Source organism: Trachinotus anak, unplaced genomic scaffold, assembly GCF_046630095.1.
Source record: "Trachinotus anak isolate AG129_WGS33_773 ecotype Australia unplaced genomic scaffold, CSIRO_AGI_Tana_v1 ptg000005l, whole genome shotgun sequence".
Lineage (NCBI taxonomy): Eukaryota > Metazoa > Chordata > Actinopteri > Carangiformes > Carangidae > Trachinotus > Trachinotus anak.
This window is the reverse complement of record NW_027273856.1, coordinates 20,710,238-20,727,373: the sequence shown is the minus strand read 5'-3', so window position 1 is coordinate 20,727,373 and position 17,136 is coordinate 20,710,238. Positions and strand designations below refer to the sequence as shown.

At 40.2% G+C, this 17,136-nt stretch overlaps 1 protein-coding gene across 2 annotated transcripts in view; it reads left to right on the top strand.

Annotated features, from left to right (window-relative positions):
• Positions 1–17,136, top strand: part of LOC139621900 (MAM domain-containing glycosylphosphatidylinositol anchor protein 2-like) — a 162,376-nt gene that overhangs the window by 61,090 nt on the left and 84,150 nt on the right. For both annotated transcript variants that reach the window (XM_071478865.1, XM_071478864.1), the window contains exon 3: positions 1,928–2,102. In XM_071478865.1, the coding sequence (XP_071334966.1) occupies positions 1,928–2,102 (175 nt within the window). The remainder of the gene's footprint in view (positions 1–1,927; positions 2,103–17,136) is intronic.

Sequence of the window (17,136 nt, the reverse complement as noted above, 5' to 3'; positions counted from 1 at the left end):
TAACCTCAGGCTGGAGTCATCATGGTTAAAACCCCACAGCAAGAGCAGCACAGCAGCAATCTCCCAAGATAGCACCCAATTCCCATCCCTGCATGCAATGATATCCCTGTTCCATCTGATGCTATCTCTGTAAAATGGGATGTTATCAGTATCCAAGATGATGCTATCACCATACAGTGTGGAGATATTGGATTCTAATTCATAGCCACCCCTGCCTACACAGAGATATGTGAGGCTCTGCAGGCAAAGCCAGTCCATCTGCGGCTTACTTAGGATGAGGGATTGAATGGAGCTTTATGCTCGGTGATTCTGACTGTGTGGCCCCCAGGCCAGAGTTGTCACAGTACCTGTTCATGCTGTATGCTTTAATGAGGACAGGAGAGGGAGATGATGGAGAGTCAATTACAACTGCATGTTGGAGAGTAACACTATTTCACCTTTCATTACACCTCAATGCCACGGGCTAACTGGGTCTCATCAGTTAGTGAAAGGTGCTCATGCTGAGAAGGCCACGCTGAGGTCAGTCTTGTGTGGAACAAAGGAAAGAGGGAAGTTAGAGGAAGATTTTTAGCTGTCACGTTCACCTTTGTACTATGACATTTCACAAAAGAACATTACAACAGTTTTACTTTAACACGGAATCAGTTGCCTGTGTGTTGCATTAAATACAGAATCTTGTCAAAAACAGAGGCCATTAATGGAAACAGGTTTATATTAGAGAGTCCTTTTTCCATTTTCTGTGTGTTATACCTACGTTTGATTATATTGTTTTCCCATCTGCTCCAGTTTTGGGATTTTTGCTTAGTTGCTTTCTTGCTGAGACTTAGATGAAAACATTGATGCCACTAAATATAAAGCTACAAACAGCAGTTTAACATAAAGGCAGGAAACAGGCGAAAGGGCCAAACTGGCTCAGTCCAAAGGTAACAAAATCCACTTACCAACACTGTTTTTCTTTTTCATTTGTTTAATTCATACACACAAGAAGTGTATGTTTTTTTTTTTTGTTTTTTTTGCACTATCTTCCTGGAGTCTGAGCTGGTTGTTTTACAATGTCATAACCACAAAAAAATCAGTTTTATACTTGGATTTTTTTTAGGTTTAGACATAAGGTTTCAGTGATTTTAGAGGTGTTGACAGATGTTGAGCTTCATATTTATTGTGAGGATATTAGAGGGGTATTCTCATCTCAGCAAGAAGGCAAACAAGTATATTCCCCAAAATGTCGAAGTATTCCTTTGTTGTTTGCTGTTGACGCAAATCCAGCACTTCCTTCATGCTAACCTACTCTCTTTTTCCCTAAAATAAGTTGCTCAGGATTTATCTTCTATAACATAAATACTGTTTTCATTCACTGTTTATTTCTAGTTTCCTCAATGTGTTGTTTTTCAGTCAGTGTTAAGATACCATCATTGAGGCCAACATTTCCTGCAAATTTCACATTGATTTCACATTGTGGCCTGCACATCTTTCAAATTAAAAGCCTTCCAGAAAAGTGAGGGATTATGCCTCACTTTTCTGGCAGGCATTTAATTTGAAAAATGTGCAAGCAGGATTGAGTTGCATTGATGGTCTGTTAATAGCTATTGAAAGAAAGTGGAAAGTCAACGTTATTGGGAATAATTAGTGGATGAAAACAGTATTTGTTTTGAAAAGTTAAGTAATGATGAAATTTGTGTTACAGAAATACAGTACATTATGCTGAAATTAACTATTTGAATGATCAAAGATAATTCCATCCTCCCCCAGTATCTTTACCAGACTCTGATTAGCAGTCAGCTTGTATTTATCTGACCATCTTTTATATAAGAGTACACAGTATCACGTTGATTTATTCCATATAACTACTTCCCAAATTAAGCTGTGTTTAATGGCCACCACACTAGAACTGAAGGAATATGTAATTTCTACCTTTTGTTCTTCCCAGATCCGATGGACCAAGACAGCCGGCAGCGTGTCAGACCGCTTCCAGGACTCCAGTGTGTTCAATGAAACATTGCACATTGCAAAGATCCTAAGGACCCAGGGAGGTCGCTACTACTGCAAGGCTGAGAATGGCCTTGGCTCTCCTGCCATCAAGTCCATCAGGGTGGACGTCTACTGTAAGTCTTGAGCACTGTTGGGTCAGAGTAATACGGTCATAGCTGGTTTGTCCTGTGGCTTTCTGTGTAACATTTAGATTTTCTCCCATTGTCATTATTTGTTTCTTCCTGTTCTACAAAGACGTCCAAGCAAGGCTGACTGAAAATGGTACACTGCACAGAGGTGTGACTATCAGTCTGTATCTGTGTTACCCTGCTAGGGATTGGCCACGGTTGCTTTGTCTTCCGCTTAATTCTCTGCTCTGACAAATTCCAGCCATGACCCTGAAAGGGTTTTTATTCACAGTGCTGCAAAGTCAGTCTGAGCAGTGTAGTACAACATATAAAAAATATATATATTACCAATATATTCCAGTTAGAATTAAGTCATTTCAGACTCCCCACAAAAATATATTATGCCAAATAATAGTCTGGCAATATTATTTTATAAATTTACCCAAAAGATTTTACATTTGAATCATTTGGTACAAGAAACTGAGCACAGCTGCAGCACAGACAATTAGTGCTGATCAGCATATAACAACATGAATGCTTACAGCCTAATATAGCAAAGTTCCATATTTCTGCTGTAAATGGAAATGTAGTTATTTGGAGATAGTGCATCCAAAGAGACCCCTGCGCTCTCCTGAGAATGTTAATTAAGCTAAAACGCTTTCGTTATCCTGACATAGCCATCGACTGTAAGTGCAGTCTCTCTATTTTTTAAAGTATCTGTACGACAGATTGGGAAGGTTCATTGGCATTCTTCAGAGAAAAAGGTGATTTAGTGTTATTGTTTTTATTGATTTGGAATCAATTGTCCTATTTCACCTTGTGAGTGGTCGAACAGTGGAAGGACAGAGGAGTTGCTGCCCTTTGATCACAGCTGGACCCTCGGAAGGCTTCCCACCAAGATTTGGTGTTTATGTGTAGGCGTATCATAATCAGCCGCATTAAGGGCAGATTTTTTTATCTCTAGTCTTACTGTTTCAGTTTTAAGGAAGTCTCCTTAAAATCATGTGTTTGGTGCCTTTTAAAGATATCCAAGCTGCCTCCTTAATTTTTCACTATTGCCTCAGTCTTTGCTCCCTCAATTGCACTCTCTCCGTCTCCGCTTTTTTTTCTGATGCCAAGCTGCAAACTAAAAAAAAATTGAAAATTGATGGCCCCTCTGCCCTTAATTTGTTGCCAAACACCCAATTTTCAGTCACAGAGGAAAGAAGGAGGTAGTGGAGCAGAACATTTCTGAACTAAACAAGATGCACTTGAGTTGCTTCCAGTCCATGACACCCATCCAGTAAAACCTACATTCATTTGATGCATTTTTGAATAATAACACTCTCCTCTCCTCTCCTCTCCTCTCCCCTCCTCTCCTCACCTCTCCTCTCCTCTCCCCTCCTCTCCTCACCTCTCCTCTCCTCTCCTCTCCTCTCCTCTCCTCTCCTCTCCTCTCCTCACCTCTCCTCTCCTCTCCTCTCCTCTCCTCTCCCCTCCTCTCCTCACCTCTCCTCTCCTCTCTTCTCCTCTCCTCACCTCTCCTCTCTTCTCCTCTCCTCTCCTCTCCTCCTCTGTCTTATTCTTGCCCCTCGGTGTGTGAGCCTCATCCTTGTACCTGTTTATTTGGACTGACACAGGCAGAGGTTGTGGAATTGAAACTTGTGTGGAAAGCTTGTGGAGAGCCTTAGTGGAGCAGCAGAGCAGGGGCTGAACGCCTCTCAGCAGCTGACAGTCAGAGCCTTGTTCCCTCTGTGCACCATTTCACCTTGACTGCACTAAAGAGCTGGAGGAGCAGATGTGGAAATGAAGCTAGATAACACACCAGAGACAGAACCTGAGGATAATCACACAGTTTGGTTCCTCAATGAGCATCATCATCTGGCATTTTGAGGTCAGAGTTTTCATGTTGTTTAAGACAAGGTTGACATTAAATTTTAGTGGACCACAATTGAATAAACTGCAATCCACTACAATTGCAAACTTTTATATGTGTGTGTGTGTGTGTGTGTGTGTGTGTGTGTGTGTGTGTGCATTACAGCATCACAGAGAGTCTAAAAGTAAAAAAAAACACTTAAAGTAATATTTTAAATAATTGAATAAAATGAATAAGAAATTAATAGAAAAAGAATTTATAAAAATCGATTAAAAAAGAGAGAAGACATTAAGCTATATGCAAAATATACATTACAATACTTTGGACTATATAAGATGATTTGGCAAATGTATGTGCAAGTAGGTCTATGTAAGTGAGTATATTTTTATATACAAATATAAAAGTACAATATACATACTAGTAAATACAGTGTAGAATACTGTGCAATATATGAATGGAAAGGGATAAGAACTATGTCTACCCTATAAAGTAACATATGAACATAGAATAATAACAATATAGTAGTAGTATAGTTTTATTATATAGTGATGCCAGTAAAACTGTGCAGTCTAATAATGTACTCTATCAATATGAACAAAAGAGGAATATTTAAAGCATAAAGAAAAAAATAAAGAATCAAGATTAAAATTAATATGTAGCAGATATATATTTTTTTTTTATTACACAGTAGTGAATTGTTATCCCAATGTCGTCCTTGCATGTGGCCTTGTAAAACAGTTTGTGTGTACTTCATTAGCTGGCACTGTGCTATGCTGCACATCTAGCAAAAGCACATCATTCCTCCTGAGCAATGTTATAACTGTCCCCTGGGGGGGAATTTAATTGATGGGCCTCTGCAGCATGTGCTATTTTTAGTGGTTTGCAGCTACGATTTTTAATTAGCACCAAAACTGGTGTTTTGGAGCTGGACCTCCCAACAACAACACCTTCAATCACATTTGCTCTCTTCTAGATGTATTTGATGTGTGTCTGTTCATTTTACTCTGTTTACATTTAAGAAATAATGCTAGCAGTTGTAATGTACTCCACCATTACTGCAAAAGGAAGACACTCTACATAACTAGAGCAGCCAGCATGTTTTACATTAAGAGGCTTAAAACGTGAATGATCCCTCTACAGTCTTTTCCTTTGGTTTTCTTTTGAGACCATTTACTTCTTTCTTCTTCCTGGAATTAAGGGTCTTGTTTCCAATTTTGAAAATAAATACTAGAGATCTTTTTCATATGCAACGTGATTTGGCTTAAATTGTGTTTACCAAAAAAAAAAAAAATCATAGCAGCAGCCTCTTCCTGTTTGACTCCTGTTATGACTCTATCATAAATGTAAGAAATAAAAAGACTAAATGTAGACAGACAGACAGACAGACAGACGGACAGACAGACAGAGTAAAAGTTTGCTGTTCTCTGAGCTGCAGATGAAAACAGGAAGGATAATTAACGGTAATAACTGACCTCTGCAGCCCAGAGGAGCTGATATTAGCTATACAGCCAGCTCAAAGCTAACGTATTTACAAAGCTCAGAAGTCCATCTAAGCACATTTTATACCTGCTGACACCTCAGTTGTGTTTGTCTGCAGTTAGGTCTGTGGGGAAAGTCCTCTGCAAAGTTAATAAAGAACCTTGCCCAACTCCTACACTGATCGATCTTAAGCTTAAGATGCTCTCTTCTTTTTCCTGCAGGGGAGTCTTTTCAGTGTTTTCATTTAATTTTAGCAGCATTAATTTTGCTGCAGCATCTAATGTTTCATTGAGTGACTGATCGAGGAGGGCTTAAGAGTTCTGCAGGGGCAGCTTATTGCAGGCTCAGAGAGTTCATTGACCATCACCGGCACAATATATCTGAAAGAGACTTGGCAAGTGTGGAAAATGTCCACCCAAGTGACAAGCCAAAAAATTAACTGAAAGGTAGGAGTTTGAAACGTTTGTATTTACAGTATTTTACTAAAGGATCAAAGTTTTCAAAAAACATACTATTGAGATTGTGATTAGATTAATTTGTGCTGGCATGATCAGTTGATTAACCAAATTAACAGGATCAACAACAAATTTGAAAATGGAGTAAGTCCTGTAGTGAGCAAACCAAACCAAACATTTGCTGTTTTAATTTTCAGTAATATGAGGATTTGTAGATGTAAAACTCAGTCTCTGGGAACCTGAGATAAACTAAACGATCAGTTCATTCAAATCATTTTATTTGTCAAATAAATTGACATATTAATTAATACTGAAAATAATAACAAAAAAACAATTCAAGTCAAATTACTGGAGCCCAAACACACAGGTTGTTACATTAATTCAGAGAGTGAGACTGAATGATTTCAGCTGATGGAGAAATGGAAAACGAAATTGCTACGCCTTCAACCCTGCGCAGTTCATGTAGGCATTTACTGTACAGGTTGTGATAAAGGACCACTTTGAGACTTGCTTTAAAATGGTCTGAACAGACCTGGCAACTGTGAATTACTTGAGAGCACAGAGATACAGTGCAGAGAGGTGAAAAAGAAAAAAAAAGAAGTTTTACAGAGTAAACAGGAAAGAAAATGCTGTTTGTACCATTTGTCCTTATGTTAATGTTGGACAGATGATATTAATGTTGTCTGCCTAGTCAGCCAGTGCCAGTTTGTCAGTGGCTGTGAAATAGTGAGAATGAGGTGGCGCACGCATTGTGACAAACAACTCACTGGACTGTAGATATCATTTTTACTGAAGCTTTCACACCCATCTTCCCCCTTCCCTGATATTTCTCTCTACGTTCCTTCAAAAGAAGGATTAGAATAAGACAATAGCCTCCTTTCTCTGTGTTATCTGCTGAGGGACTTACACAGCCCTTAGTCCACACTGCTGGTGCACATGCCAGAGAATTTTAATGAGGATACTGTGTGTTTGTGTGCGTTTGTCAGCACATGGATGGGAGTCCGAGCTGGAATCATTTTTTGGCAACAGCAGCGTTCATCTAGATTCTAGACGTGTGAATGTGTGTGTCCATTTCTTTGTGTGCTCATGTGTGCGAGGGGGAAACAAAAATAGAGGCTGCCCACTGGGTTCAAGCACATGCTTATGCATGAACACACTCTCCACCAGTGAGGTCCTGACTCACACACACATGTCAAAGGCTTAACTTGTCTTGGCATACGCCTCCTCAGCTGTGCAACGCTGTGCAGCAGCGTGCGGTGCGAGGACGACTTGGGGAAGTGTGTCTGCTTTATGTTTGCCCTCCATCGATGGAGTTCATGAAGGAGCTCAGAGACCAAACAGCAGCTGATGGTGTTTGTTTAGCGGCCGTGCAGGCTTTGCTTTATCCAGTCGGTCAGTATAACTGGCGCTTCTTATCTCATCAGGTGTACAATTCGTGCCGCCCTGCTGCAAGGTGCCTGAGTAAATGTGTGTGCAGAGCAAGAGAAGGAAGACAGTTTTCAGGAAAACATTGACTCACAGACCATGGTGATAAAAATTGAGTTTTGACTTCCTGTATCCCCTCATTACTCAGTATTTGAATTCTGTGCTTGTATTTGTATACCGTGGAAAGGCCCTTTTAAAGTAAATAGGTAATATATTTTTGAATGATTGCAGAGGGCAGTGTGTGGGATGGTGATCTCAGGGGAGCCTATCGATTAGTGGGTTCATTTGGATGAAGCAGGTGCCAGAGGCAGGGTCAATGGGTTGGTTTATGACTCAGATTGAGAGATGTCATATTTCACCGGTGGATCGACCTTCTTCTAGTCGTATAAGGCTTTTATTTTGACTAACGGATAAAAGATCAGATGATCCATCCACTGGTCCATCATCTTTACCTGCTTATCTTGTTTAATGTCAGCCTATCAAGTCTATCACAGCGTTCAAAAATGCAACTACGGGAAATTTTGCCCTACTTCCTTAAATTGTCATTGTTCTACTCCTGCCATGCTTTCTTTTCTCTTTCTTTGGCACAGACCAAGAATAACAATGATAACAAATTCACTGCTCAAAATTGTCAATTTTTGAATTGGGTCCTCAATTTCATACAGAGGCTCAAGTTACAACTGTTGCTAACAGATTCTGTCAGTTAAACCAACTATTTGAACCAACATTAGCTCCATAAGTGGGTGGAAAATGTTTCAGAATTTTTAATGTTGTCTATGATAAAAAAAATGTACATCCTCATCAGTTGATAAACCATGTAAAGGAAATTTAAAAAAATAGCATTATTCTTTCATTGTTGTATAGAGCAAAATACTCCTGGTATTATACATATGATAAGTACAAATGTGAGACTATTAGCTCACATACTTGTTTGTATTATGCTATATTTTTCTACTATATTTTTTCACTGTAAATGCTGCAAGAGAAAATGTTTTTTATGGATGAGGACTAACCGATGCATTTGTTAAACATAATGCTATCTAGGGTAACATTTAATGCAACGTGTAACCACACAAACTAATGTAATTTAATAATAAGCTTGGCTTTCGAAGTAAGGCTTAGTTACTACTGTAGGGGGTGAGCTAGTTAGCTGGGCATGCTAATGTTTTGACCTTTTGTTAAGGTAGATAAACATACTGGGTTTTTTTTGTTTTGTTTTGTTTTTTTTTCAGGCTTTTGTGCCTTTGTTATCAGACAGTGGAGACTGACAGAAAAGGGGGTAGAGAGAGGGGAATGACTTGCAGGAAAGAGTCGGGCCAGTTGGGAGCCGAACAGATGACTGTCTGATAAGAGCATCTTGCGCTCACATGGTACGCGCCCCAACCACTCAGCTATCGGGTCGGCCCCGATTAACATACCGTTTAATCCATTCTTCAAACTTTGTTCTTGTAATTTTCTTTAGCTAAAAAATATACCACCCTATAAACTCTTTAAATGCTGTGTATCATTCTTACTATAGCCGAATGCAAGCTATGTCAACTTCTGGAGAACTCCAAAGTTTGACAGATGTGCTGTGCTCGGTAGGGCTGTTAAGCTATGATTGGACAATCACTGTTCAGGGGGAGGGATTTAGTCAAGTTACCTAACCTGCATGTTTTTGGACTGTGAGACACATATACTGTAGGTTACATAGGAAATACAGTTCGTGGTCTTTTAAAATTGAATTCAAGCATTACAAAAACCTCACATGAGATCTCCGTCATCAGTTTTTGGGCTAAAAACAGTCATGTGCCAGAAATGGCTCAGGAACGCCATCTCAGTATCTCAGTATGATGAGATCCTATGATATGAGGTGATGTATTACACAATCTTCCGAAAAGATCCCATAATGTATGTAGAAAAAGATGTATGTGTAGCAGCTCTTAAGTGCTTTTGGATGTAAATGACTTGGTGTGATGAATGGTGTGATACAGCCACGGTGAGTTATCTGAGCCTTGTTTGAATCAGGATAGAATGAATCAGCACATTATGTGTACATTATGTAAATGTTTGCTGGTGTGGTTAATGGAGGTAAGGCCAGTTCACGACTGCCCATTACTCTTTCAAGGACTTGCTCTGGGGAGGGGCTCTTAATCAGAGTAGTGGAGTTAACCTCATCTCTTGCCTCTGTTTTTCTCCCCATCAGGAGCTTTAAAACATACTACAATGTGTTTGTATTGCTTATGCTAATGTGATTATTTCTTGTAGAATTTCATTCTTATCGCCTTATTGTTTTTTAAACATTTTCTCTCTGGGTGAGGAAAGGCCACAGACGATGCAAGTTAGCTAGTTAATATTAAGCCAGTATTTTGGATATGGACAACAATATCCAATTATAAGATGTAAATATACAGTAGAATTCATGATGGATCATGATGATATTAATCTTGAATTCTGCTCTTTTATAAAAGTTTGTTCTTACGCAAAACAGCATTTAATGACTGTGAATGATAAGATGTTGTTTGAAGAGGTCCCGTAAGGATAAAAGTCTTGAAATCTTCTAAGGCAAAAATCAGTTAAAGAATATTGTTCAAACAAATATGCAGAGCTTTGGTTTGTGTGGTATTGCCAGAGAAGACCAAGGAGACAAGAAATGAAATAGTTGTTTACTTATTTTCTTTTTGGGGGAGTGATATGAGACGATGGAAAAGAAAAAGAGAATCATTAACGATTGTATGAAATGTAACATCATACAGAGCGCTAGAGGCATGCATTAAAGACGCTGTAAAATGTGCTCACTGCTCCTTAACATGACGTAATTCCTGTTGAAACAGGGTGATACGATGGGACATAATGCGGTGAAAGTGTAACACCATGTCGTATCTGTTGAAGGAAAGGAAGTATTTAATTTGATATAATGACCAGAGTATTTCCAAATATGTGATGTCACTGGTAAAGTCTGAGCTCACTGTGATTCACTACTCGGCAGGATGTTTAAATGCCAATTTTTGTGGCGTCTTCAAAGAAATCCAGCGCTCACTTCGCATACATCAGACATTACGTCACTGGTTAAACAGCCAACTGGAAGCCGGCTGCCTGCTGTCAAAACAACAACACAACGGGTGGAATTTCTTTTCAAGTCACTGCCTTTTCACTTATTGTCGTCATGTAAAACACATAAAAACACACACACACTTACACACACACATACACACTTCTTCTACCAATATATCCCTCTCTAGCCTCTAAGATACACTTCATCACATTTAATGAGTATGCAGTTAATGCTGTTATTACTGGCATAAGTAATATGGCCTCAGCAGAAATATGTATGGTCACTATTTTATTTAAAGAAACTGCTTTCAAATCATCACTGAGAGAAGATTTCTCATCCTTGGTCGCTCTTTGTCCAGACTAAACAAAGGAGAGGGTCATTGGGCTGAAACCAGAGAAGAAGTCCATCATGTCACTGGTGCTTTGCCTCCAACTCTAATGTCTGATTTCTAGGTGGTGGAGGTGTTTAGATCACTGGTCTGTGGCCTGCTTGTTTTCTAGGGAGATGAATTAGAGAGGAGATGGGCTGAGGCAGACACCACTGTCTGAAGGAGATGATGAAGAGGAGATTCATTACTACTCATCCCCTAACACATACTCACACACAAACACAAACACAAACACACACACACGCACACACACACACACACACACACACACACACACAGCACAACTGGGCCTCATTATTTCCTCATCTCCATCACCAGGAGGAAGTGTGGGGTTACAGGCTGTTCTGTGAGGCTGCTGATGTCTGCCCCTCCATTTATCACACACATTGTCCATGTGTGCACACACATACACACATTGGTCTTCTGCACACACCTACAGACATGCAGTGTTCCTCCAAAGACAGCATAATTGGAAAAGTGCTGTCACTGAGGAAGATGGAGGTGCAGCAGTCCTAAGTGGGCTGCAGCTTCCTAAACACAGCTCCAGCTCTTAAAGCAACAGTTCAAACAGCACAGCTAAAGCAGAGGATGACTTCATCTGACTGGAGGGAAATATCAGCCACTCTGCAAGCTTAAACATCACGTCTTTGCATAGCTTTGACTTCCAGGGAAAAGGTGCATTCAGAAGTATATAGTTTAGCTCTGGAAGTTCATTTAGCACAAATAAAATCCTTTTTTTTAACATCCATACTGGGCATTATCTAAATCATTTTTTACACATTAGCAGCCAGTAGCTCGAGGGGACAAGCCCACTTTACTGTACATTAGAGTATCTCCTTGCAATACTAACGAGACCACTGTCCTCTATTACATTTAAGCTACTCTACTACCAACACTGTAGCATGCTGTATCGTTCACTATCGCTCCATTGACTCCATTCTGCATTGCCTCTTTAATTGCCAGTAATTACACTTAACCAGGCCTGATGACTGTGGCCTCAGAGAGGGAGTTAGTTAACGTTACTTTAATGCCCAGTGCAGAGAGAGAAAGAGGGAGAGACAGTGGGTGTAAGGGGCAGGTGAAGTCAAGTAAAGGAGATTTTATAGAGAAAGAGAAAGAGAAAGAGAAAGCAGCTTTCTACCCTCTCCCCCCAGTAGAAATTTAAGTTGAAGTTAACACAGCAATGTGGAAATGACTAATGAATAATTCATCACTTGTTACAAAGTACCACAGAGGCACAGCAGCCATGGCAGGGGTGGTGTGTTGCCCTTTACAAACCTTAACTCAACTTGTCCAACCCCCCCCCACCCCCCCCGTGTTCCTGGCAGAGACAGAAGAGTAGCCTTTATAAAGCCCTGATCTCAAAGGGCTGCCCCTTTACAGAGTATTAAAACAGTTGTTTTGACCCCTGGCAACTGACCCACTGATTAAATTTCAATTACAAACTTAAAATATTAAAGCCTGGATGGGGAGTTGTATAATGAATTGTACCCAAGACACACAGACACACACCTACATGTCACCTATCTTAATAAATCTGCATTATTTTATTAGCGATTATGCCATAAGGATTTAGATATTCATTATTGTTCTACCGATGCAACCAGAACAAAATCACTCTGATTGACTTTTTTATATAGAAATAGTAAATGACAGTGACATTTAGTTCATCACAGAAGTAGCTAATTAGGTGTCTTTTCGAAAGCAGTTGAATGATGTTTGCACATAATATAACAGTAATTACAGGATTGAGTGCATAACATCAGTTTTATGTAAAAATACAAAAATATATACATATTCACCTCATCCGGTACACATCATGATCTTGTCCAAATCACAGTAACAAACATTACCAAAGTATGTTCATAGTGAATGTATAGTTTTAATAAAAATATAAGGTTAGACTTATATTGTGCTTTGAAATTACATAAAAACACAGTAAAATATTTCAGCTGTGGCGCCCAAATATAATGATTGTTTCCACCATCCAGGTGTGTGAGATACATAGTATAATCATGTTTTTTTTTGTTATTGTTTTTTTTAACAATCATTACTACTATCATAAGTAAGTAGTAGGTTCTTACTTACATACTTACTACTATCATAACTGTCTTGCTCAAATTAAATGAACAAGGAAATAGACTTTCTTGTTGAGAGTTATGTGAGACGATCAATACCACTATCATGTCTGTGCTGTAAATATGTCCCAAGGTAAGACAATGAACCCACATGCACCTCTAAAGCTCAGTAATTAACACACTATATCTCATGTGTAAAAATGACTGTGTGGGGCAGAAATAGTCGCTGAGTGGTATGAACCTTCTCATCCAACTCTCAGCAGAAAAAGCAAATAACCATATTTCCCATAATATTAAATTATTCCTGTAAGGAAGGAAATGGGGAAATCTTAGCATTTAACTAATAGTTAATTTATAACATTTTCCAGTTATCAAACACCCTTCCAACTGTTTAGTGGGCTAATCATGTAAGAGGAGCAGCCTTAACATTCCTCTAGACAAGCGGTGGCTAACAGTAGAAAACATATGATATCTTAAATGCTTCAAATTAATACCTTAATGTAGTTATTCACAGTAATCTGGTTAGAGTGTCGGTCTTATCTGCCAGGCTGTCACTGTACTGTGCAGCTAAGCCATAAGTAATAATCAGTCATAAAATAAGAGCCATAAGATATCCATCAGTGCTGGATCACCAGCCATGTGTGCATTACCATTTTAATTATGTGCTGAGATGCACTTAGCTATCTTATTGAATGATGTGTCCAGTCACTGTGTTTTTCTTCTTTTTTTTTTTTTATCATAGAAATGTGTGTTGCGCTGTCACAGTAAGATATAACACCCTGAATGTGCTCCTCCTTGCATTCTCTGCTCTCCCTCCTTTTATCCCCACAACAGCAGTGAGAGCGGTGCGGTGCATGAGGCTGCTCACTCTCGTATCTCATGTCTCAGTGAATGATATTCAGTTTACCAAGATATCTCTGTTACACAGACGCCATCGTCAGAGTGGACTTATTGCTGAAATAGATGCATCATGCCCTCGCCCACCCTCCAAACACATCCGTCCGCCACCACAATCACATTTAAGTATAAAGCAGCAGCTGACACCAAATAGATACAGCTAGCAGGAGCTAGTTATTGTGGAGTGTAGCCATGAGATAGAGGTCACTGTTGCCAGGGGGTTGAGAGATGGAGGGAAGGGAAACGTTCCGACAGTAAATTACATGCTGCATTCACATATTCCATCAGAGGCCGGTGCATGAGATGGATGTTATATCACAAATATGGATTATTAACCTTTTCACCCACATAAAAGAAATGCATTAAAGTGGACCATTCAGGAAACTGAAATTACACACGATGTCTATCATGTTTTATTTTTGCTGTCATATTTGATGTAGTGTGTTTACATACAGTATACTGTCGTTGCATATTGTTCGCAGTTTCAGTCTTTAGTCTGCCGCAGTATATCAGTCCCACACATTATGCATCAGAGTGCAAATATCTCAGACGCTGAATCTCATATTCAGTCCTCTCTAGACATTATTTTTATTTATCTGACTGTAACAGTGGTATTTTATAAAAAAAAAAAAAAAAACAATCACTCAAACTCCACAGACGCCTTTGATGGGCATTTAATCTGGTTGGAGACACATTTGCAGCAGCCAGTTTAAAAGTTCACCACTTACTGCCTCCAATCTATGTGTATCAATCAGGTTTTTTTTTTTAGGATTTGCTTTTAGACTCCAGCTTCTAAAAAAGAGGCTTGAAGGTGAGGTCCTTCACAGGGCAGTCTGCCAGGTAATAACTTCTTTAATCGCCCATATTTCTGCAAAAAGAAAGAAAGCCCTACAAAGAGAGCAAGTCACCTTTCTTTGGAATGAGTGTAGGAGACAGCTGCTATACAGGATGATCATCACCTCATTAACCCTGCATCTGGAGAGCAGCAATTTAGAAGTTTGTACATGCTGTCGACCCTCCTTTTCCGTGTTTTCCCTCTGTTTCTCTCTGACCATGACCCCTCCCTCCCCCTCCCTTCTCTCTCTCTCTCTCTCTCTCTCTCGCTGTCGCTGTCGCTGTCTCTTGGCACAAAATAAAAGCAAATTGCATATCTTCGACATCACAGGGCTGTTTACTCATGAAAGACGTCGCACAAATGTCAGTCAGATCAGTGCTCCTGCTGGTAATCAAGCTGGGACAGTGATTGGGTGAAATTAATCGCAGGCCTCTGTCGCTCATGGCTGACAGCCTGGGAGCCTGATAGGTGCTCTCTTCCCAGGTGACTTCAGCAGATCAGGTAAAGAGAGAGTGAAAGACATCAAAGCCAAGAAAAAATAGAAAAACCCACACTAGATGAACACCCAAGAGACAGCCCCAAAAACGGTGTGTGTGTGTGTGCGTGTGTGTGTTTGTGTGTGTGTGTGTGTGTGTGTGTGTGTGTGTGAGGATGGGTGGCTGGGTGTGGGTAGGTGGAGTGAGGTAATGCGTGTGAGTTTTCATGCAGGTGTCTGATTTTTTTTTTGGAGGGGGTTGGGGGGGACATGAAAGGAAGGAGCTAAGGTTTGATGTGATAATGAAGCACCTTCTTTAGTCTTCATCTTCTCTTTTATCCAAACCACTCACTTGTGCCTATTTGTCCAACAAATGTTTTGGTAGACCTATAATGCCGAAATCTGCCTTCTGCGATTCAAGCGGGAATATCAACATCTTTGGGTTTTGTTCGATTTTCTCCTCACTTCAGAGAGAAAAAAAAAAAAAAAGACTGGTGATAAACTGAATGTTGTACTTTTTTTTCCTGCTTGTCTGGTGAGACTTCCTCTGACTCACACTCACGATGCGTGTAGTGTTTGCACATCCGTGTGTCACGCTGCCCCGCCCGTGTGTCTTAATATCAGAGAGACCCAGAGCTTTGAGACTTGTCATGGTCGGTGAGAGTGAGCAGGAGTGATGCTAAGGTTAGCTCACTGGAGCGTTTAGCTGTACATGGGCAGATTTACCGGCCTGTGAAGCCATAAACCTGCAATTACAAACCCTAACAACTCTGGCGCAGGCGGCCTGTACACCACAGTTTTCCTCTGGGCTCAGGGATTTAAGCTTCACAATCAGTCAAGCGTGACTTCAGAAGCTAATTGCACAACAGTGACACACACGTATACAGACACACACACACACACACACACACACACACACACACACACACACACACAACATCCTTACAGGAGAAGGACTGATGGTGGAGGTGGAATTTTGTTTGAAATTCATCAAATTTTAATCCAGTGCGTACATTTCCATATTTCCATATTTATCTCTTTGCGCTCCTAGCATCCACTTCCTCTCTGCATATCATTTTGACCCTATTATTAGCTCAAACCACTCCTCACCTAACACACAAACATACAGAAACACACATTCACACTCTTGTCACCATGGGGAAAAAAAAAAAAAAAACACAACCTCCTATCAAGTCCAACTCTCAAAGACACGTGTATCCTAGGGTAGATAGCGCTGTCAATGAATCACTCCATTTCTGCCACACTTAGTAAATTGACTGCTTGATGCAGGAAACAGATGAGAGAGGAGCTGGGAAGAGCCAGAGATAAGATGTAGGATTCATACTCTCCTCCTCCTCTCTATAATGAATCAGTGTATTTACTTAGAGCAATCTGCTCCACTAAAATGACCCTGCAATCGCTCTGTCTTCTCTGTAGCGTTGTCACCCACTCCCCCTATTTTTCCCCACCCCCCCAAAAGGTAATTGCTCTTACCCGAGACACTGTAATGGATCCTGGATGAAGTATTGACCGCTGCTAGATTTTGATTAAGGGGCTGTAGGGCAGAACATGTCTTTAATGAAACTGAGGAATCAGCATTCTCCGGCTGGTGCGTCAAGGCTGGATGCTGTGCACCGTGGCCCACAGGCACCTTGATTAGGACCTGATCCTCAGCAAATCCAGGGGTGGGCAGCTACTGAATTAAAAGTGATGAATTCATCCATTAATATTACCTCAGGCACGTGCAGTTTTTCTCTGGAGGCTTATAATCGTTATAGATTTGGATATTCATTTAGTGTAAGCTGTTTGCACTCTCTGACTCACAGACTCACACACCAGCTCTCTCAATCACTCAATCATCCACTTTGTTGCTCACTCACTGATACACTAACTCACTCATTAATATACTCAATCACTTTTTCCCTCATATGCAAAAGGTCAGCCTTTATCAGTTAGAATTTTAGCATGAGGGATAACTTGCATTAGCTTCCCTCATCCTCTCCCTTAAATTGCCTTTTTGCTCGTGTTAAAAACTGATTGCATCTCGGACGGAGATGAAAGGGAAAAAGCTAGCTCCCCTCGTTCTTTGAGCGTGCAAATGGACATAATCTAAAAGGCG